Genomic DNA, 6000 nt, shown 5'->3' on the forward strand with positions numbered 1-6000 from the left:
CCTAATTTAAATGGTGCCCACCCCATTTGAATTGGGCGGGCTTGCGCCAAGCAATCTAACGATTCACCGCCGCAAGTTTACAGGTAAGTGTTCTGAGAATCAGGATTTAAACCTGTAGACCTGCGGCGGTGAAACGTAAAGCTCATACATTACGCTGCCCAGGAGCAGCGCTAATGTATGAGAATCTGGGCCTGTATTTTTACATATAATTTGTGACTTTATGTGAGCATGGAGTGCAGCCATATTTGATCATTGCGTGTGCATTTCTCACAATGCAAATCTATTAGTCAGCTGACTGAAATGAAAGCACTTCCTGTGTGGCTGATATCCTATTTAGTAGTTGTAAGCAAATAGAAGTCATTGTAGTAAGTAATCTTTTGTGGCAATCTACACCGAATGCAATAACAAAAATCTGAAAGCATGAAAAAAGGTAAAAGGCATACAAAAGTACTTTAGGGCGAATCCTGGAATAACAGCTGATATAATAAATATTTCCCTTTCAATGTGATTAACCGATTGCCAACCATGCACTGTAGTTTTAATGCTACAGTGCAGGCAGGCAGTGCAGAATCACATATATATATATACCGTATTTATTGGGGTATAGCGCGCTCCCGCGTATAGCGCGCACCCCTAAAGTGGTGTCCTCCCGGCTTCTCCAGCGCGCGCCTCAAGTCGATTCCCCGCTTCCCGCGCTCAGTTCGAACGCCTCCGCCGACATATACCGAGTGCAGTACACTCGGGTACATTCGGCAAGGCTCGGCTTCGCTCGTGCTCACGCTCTGTGACGTTTATGCGTGAGCACGAGCGAAGCCGAGCCTAGCCGAATGTACCCGTGTGTACTGCACTCGGTATATGTCGGCGCAGGAATTCAAACTGAGCGCGAGAAGCGGCTATCGGCGTATATCGCGCACCCACGATTTTCCCCTTATTTTAAGGGGAAAAAGGTGCGCGATATACGCCGATAAATACGGTATACACATACACACACACAGTATCTCACAAAAGTAAGTACACCCCTCGAATTTATGTAAATATTTTATATCTTCATGTGACAACACTGAAGAAATGACACTTTGCTACAATGTAAAGTAGTGAGTGTAGAGATTGTATAGCAGTGTAAATTTGCTGTCCCCTCAAAATAACTCAACACACAGCCATCAACGTCTAAACCGCTGTGTTTTGTGAGATACTGTATATATGTGATTCTGCATTTTCCGGAAAGGCCCGCGCTGCGATTTGTCACAGTGCATGCTGATCACCGGATTGCAGCCAATGATTGACTGCTGGCACCTGGTGATCGGCTCTGATCTTCCCCCAATTACAGCTCTGTGAATGTAAACAACACAGAGCTGTGTTCAGTGACAGGGGATCTCATTGTTTGCTAAGCAGCGAATGAAAACAACTAGAGCCCCAGAAAAAGCAGCACACAGTACACACATAAAGGCCCCTTTCACACGGGGCGGATCAGTAATGAACCTCCGCTTGCTCAGCGGGGATCGCTCCGTTGATGACAGGGACTGCCCTGTCTTTTCTCCGCTCTCCCCTATGGGGGGATCGGATGAACACGGACCGTCTGTCCGTGTTCACCCGATCCGATCGACGGATGGAAAAGTAGGTTTTTCCTCCATCACACTTTGGCGGATCGGAACTGGTCGGATGTCAGCGGGCATGTCACCGCTGACATCCGCGGCTCCATAGAGGATCACGGAGCGTCCGTTCAGGTCCGCCTAAAAAACTGGCAGGCGGACCTGAACGGGCCACCCGTGTGAAAGAGCCCAAACACTTGTCAGCACACATTTAACCCCTTGATCGCCCTTGATGTTAACCCCTCCTTGCTCAGTGTCATTAGTACAATGATAGTGCATATTATTAGCACTGATCACTGTAATATTTTCACTGGGGATGTCAGTGGCAGTTTGTTATTTTTTTTTCGAGATTGTTAGTCTTTTTTTTTTTGTGTGTGTATATTCAAAAATTGAAAACCCCAGAGGTGAATAAATACCACTAAAAGAAAGCTCTATTTGCGTGGGGAAAAAATTATATCAATGGCCCGGATTCAGTAACAATTGCGCTTTTTTTACGGAGGCGCAGGGCAACGTTTTTGCCCTGCGCCCCCGCAATTTTTTTGCGCTGCCCTCGATTCACGGAGCAGAACCTCCGTAAATTGCGCGGGCGCGCCGGCAAAATGCCCGGCGTAAGCGCGCACAATTTAAATGATCCCATAGGGGGCGGGAATCATTTAAATTAGGCGCGTTCCCGCGCCGATCGTAGAGCGCATGCTCCGTCGGGAAACTTTCCCGACGTACATTGCGGCAAATGACGTCGCAAGGACGTCATTTGCTTCAAAGTGAACGTGAATGGCGTCCAGCGCCATTCACGAATCACTTACGCAAAGTACGTAAATTTCAAATTTCGCGACGCGGGAACGACGGGTATATGTAACATTGGCTGCGCCTGCTAATAGCAGGGGCAGCCTTACGCAAAAACCGCCGTACGGAAACGACGTAAATTGCGTACGCAGGGCTCGCGCAACGTTGTGAATCGGTGTTAGTATGCAATTTGCATACTATACGCTGAGCACAACGGGAACGCCACCTAGCGGCCATCGCAAGAATGCAGCCTAAGATATGCGGGCATAAGAGCCTTATGCCGCGCATATCTTAGGCTGCAGTCGGCGTAACGAGGTTCCTGAATCAGGAGCATTCGTTACGCCGGGGCAAGTAAGCAATTGCGCTGTGTAACCTATGGTTACACAGGAGCAATTGCTTCTTGAATCCAGGCCAATGTCGTTTGGGTACAGCATTGCGCGGCCGTGCAATCGCCAGTTAAAGTAACGCAGTACAAAAAAATGGCCTGGTTACGGAGGGGGTAAAAATTTCTGGAGCTGAAGTGGTTAATTTAGTCCCTTTCTGCACACCATCTGTGTATAAAGATGAGATAAACATCCACCCCTTTGAGAGCCACTAGCCGACATTTAGTGCCTGACACTGACAGCACTGACAGCTCAGATCCCCACTGACAAACGTGAACCAGTGTGGATGCTGATCACATGATACTATGTCAGGGATGATATACTGATCACATGATACTATGTCAGGGATGATATACTGATCACATGATACTATGTCAGGGATGATATACTGATCACATGATACTATGTCAGGGATGATATACTGATCACATGACTGCCTTCAACCTGCAGATGGACACTGCCCTCTTCTGGCTGCAGTCTTCATCTGCTTTGCTGTATGTTTAATGCTGTATTTTTATTTATTTTTTCCATAGATGTTTCTTCTATATTTTTATACATTTGTCATTCTATAATAAAAAAATAGAACATTTTTTTTTCATTATTATTATTAAAACAGTGGACCAAATAAAAACCTTATATAAAAAAAAAAACTATAATTATTAGGTGTGCAAATTATTGCCAAATTACTGGACAATGGCCTCTGGGCACAAAAGTTTTTTTTTTTATAGTTCGGTTTTCAGGATATAATTCTGGGATTCACAACTGCTGCTGGGGACAGTAAGGCTGCATTCACACCTGAGCGTTTTGTCGCCTGAAGGGCGACGCTCAAAAACGCTAGAGGGGAAAAAATACATTATTCCCTATGGAGATGGTTCACATCTCCACTCCAAAACACCTTGACGCCGAACGCCTGAAGCTCAAACAAGTTCCGGACCCTTTTTTGTCGCGCTTATCGGGCGGTTTGGTAGTTTTTGAGCGTTTCCATTTCCCATAGAAAGTAATGGAAACGCTCGATTCAATCGACTAGCGCGACAACGATCGTTTGCTACGGGCGTTTCGTCGCTTTAAATCAATAGAACATTTCACCCAGGCAGAAGTTTCAAAAAATCTACCAACATAGCAACAAGTGATGAAAAGATGATAATTTATCCTATTGGCTAAAATAAAAAACGTCGAAGCACAAAAACGTCGGACGACGCTGTATGCAAACGCGCAAATAAGCATGAATACGCACGACAAAAAACGCCGGAAAAAACGACCGACGCTCAGGTGTGAATGCATCCTAACAGAAAGGATGCCCTTGTGTTGTGTCAACATACTAAAACTAATCTACTGCATCTTTTTCATTTTCAGATGACATTCGATATGCATAAGAAACAATATTTGCACAGATAGACAACTTACAGCCAAAACCGTTATCGCAGATGAACCTAATACATTTGAGTCAAGGCAACAGCACAATGATAAACTCACATTTGCAAAAATCTGTGGAATTTAGACAGTCTGTAAATCCCATATTTGTGATTCATTCCTAACCTAGGTTCTTTTTTTATAGCTGCACTTAGTTGCCGCCTTCTCAAATCACTTTTTTTTTTTACTTCATTAGCTTTTCATGTGCCATAAATTGACAGCACGGCAGCAGACTATATGTAACATATAGGAAATACACAATTTAAAATATTTCCTAAAACAGTTTAGGGTTTTACTAACAAACCACATGTGTATTTTTTATGTTTTTGTATTGTTTGTGCATTGCAATAAAGCCTGCTGTGACTTACTACAAAATATGTTGGGGCTTTTATCTTTTCATTGGTATACTAAATGATACAACTGGCATTGCAACTCAGAAGCAGGAACGAGCTTGCATTTGTTCAGAATGGAGCAGTGGCGGCTGGTGCTCCATTTTTTTGGGGGCGACAAACAACCCCCCCCCCCCCACGATGACGGGTCCGCTCTTACCCCATTCTCGGTTACAGCTTCCCCATAGCAGATGGACGAAGCAATAGGAGAGCAGCCAGGTGGACAGAGCCAGGCTGCGGCACGCTCCAATGACAAACATTGCCATCATTCTTCTCCCAGCTCAGGCTACATGGCACTGCATATTTCATTGCCGGAGACTCCACGCTCATTGGCTGCCTCCTCCGCTCCTCTACTCCCCTCCACTGCTTATCCACTCCAATCAACACCACACACATCACACAAGTGGGTGGGCTCGGGGCGCAGTGCTCTACGCCCCGAGCCCACCCTCTTTGAAGCCAATTAGAGCCTCAGGCTCTAATCATGTGCTTAAAAAGAAAACATTAAAATGCACGCGTCTGGTGCCCTGCATGGAGATTAGGGGCCGGGCACATGGATTAGGGGGCGGTGCCCCTGCACCCCTAATGAGCGTGCCACCGCTGGGATGGTTTTAAGTCCGGGAGTGGCTAATTAGTAGTAAACAGGAGGTGCAGTAAAACATAGAAAGATTATTTTGTATCTGCATATCTAAAATATATGCTAAATAAAGTGAACTAAAATATATCATTTAGGCCTCATGTACCCAGATGTCTAAACACTGCAAAGTCCTTATGCGTAAAATCCCTGGCGCTTTCCGCACCTCAGGTGCCCCCCTGGACTACAGCCGTCCATAAAAGTGAATGGCTACATGCATTACTTGTCCATCAGCATTACCTGTGCATGCACGTACAGTGCACTACCAAAAAAAACATAAAACGTGTGGGGAAATACACTGTGCGCAAATGCATGTGCACAGTATTCCAGCACAACCACAATAAATGCCAGGGAATTAAGAATATCAAAAGGAGTTTAGCAGTAGCAACACTCATTAGCTCTCATGACAGAATCCCTTTAGTTTATTTGCCTCAGGCTTTTGTTTACGTTAAATGGGTTTTTGAGAATGTCTATGGGCTCATGCACACAGAAGCTCAAAGTATGTGAGTGTCACACTCTGCTAGAGTCTGAATGTGAGTGTCACACTCGGCTAGAGTCTCAACATGAGTGTCACACTCTGCTGGAGTCTGAATGTGAGTGTCACGCTCTGCTGGAGTCTGAATGTGAGTGTCACACTCTGCTGGAGTCTGAATGTGAGTGTCACACTCGGCTAGAGTCTGAATGTGAGTGTCACACTCGGCTAGAGTCTCAACATGAGTGTCACACTCTGCTAGAGTCTGAATGTGAGTGTCACGCTTTGCTGGAGTCTGAATGTGAGTGTCACGCTCTGCTGGAGTCTGAATGTGAGTGTCACG

General features: G+C 45.4%; 1 protein-coding gene across 2 annotated transcripts in view; it reads left to right on the plus strand.

Moving 5' to 3' along the window:
• Positions 1 to 4540, plus strand: part of LOC120946924 (alpha-2-macroglobulin-like) — a 114420-nt gene extending 109880 nt beyond the window's left edge. For both annotated transcript variants that reach the window (XM_040361747.1, XM_040361748.1), the window contains exon 36: positions 4109 to 4540. In XM_040361747.1, the coding sequence (XP_040217681.1) occupies positions 4109 to 4128 (20 nt within the window). In that variant the 3' untranslated portion in view covers positions 4129 to 4540. The remainder of the gene's footprint in view (positions 1 to 4108) is intronic.
• The last annotated feature ends 1460 nt before the right edge of the window (positions 4541 to 6000 follow it).

Source organism: Rana temporaria, chromosome 8 (genome assembly GCF_905171775.1).
Source record: "Rana temporaria chromosome 8, aRanTem1.1, whole genome shotgun sequence".
Classification (NCBI taxonomy): Eukaryota; Metazoa; Chordata; class Amphibia; order Anura; family Ranidae; genus Rana; species Rana temporaria.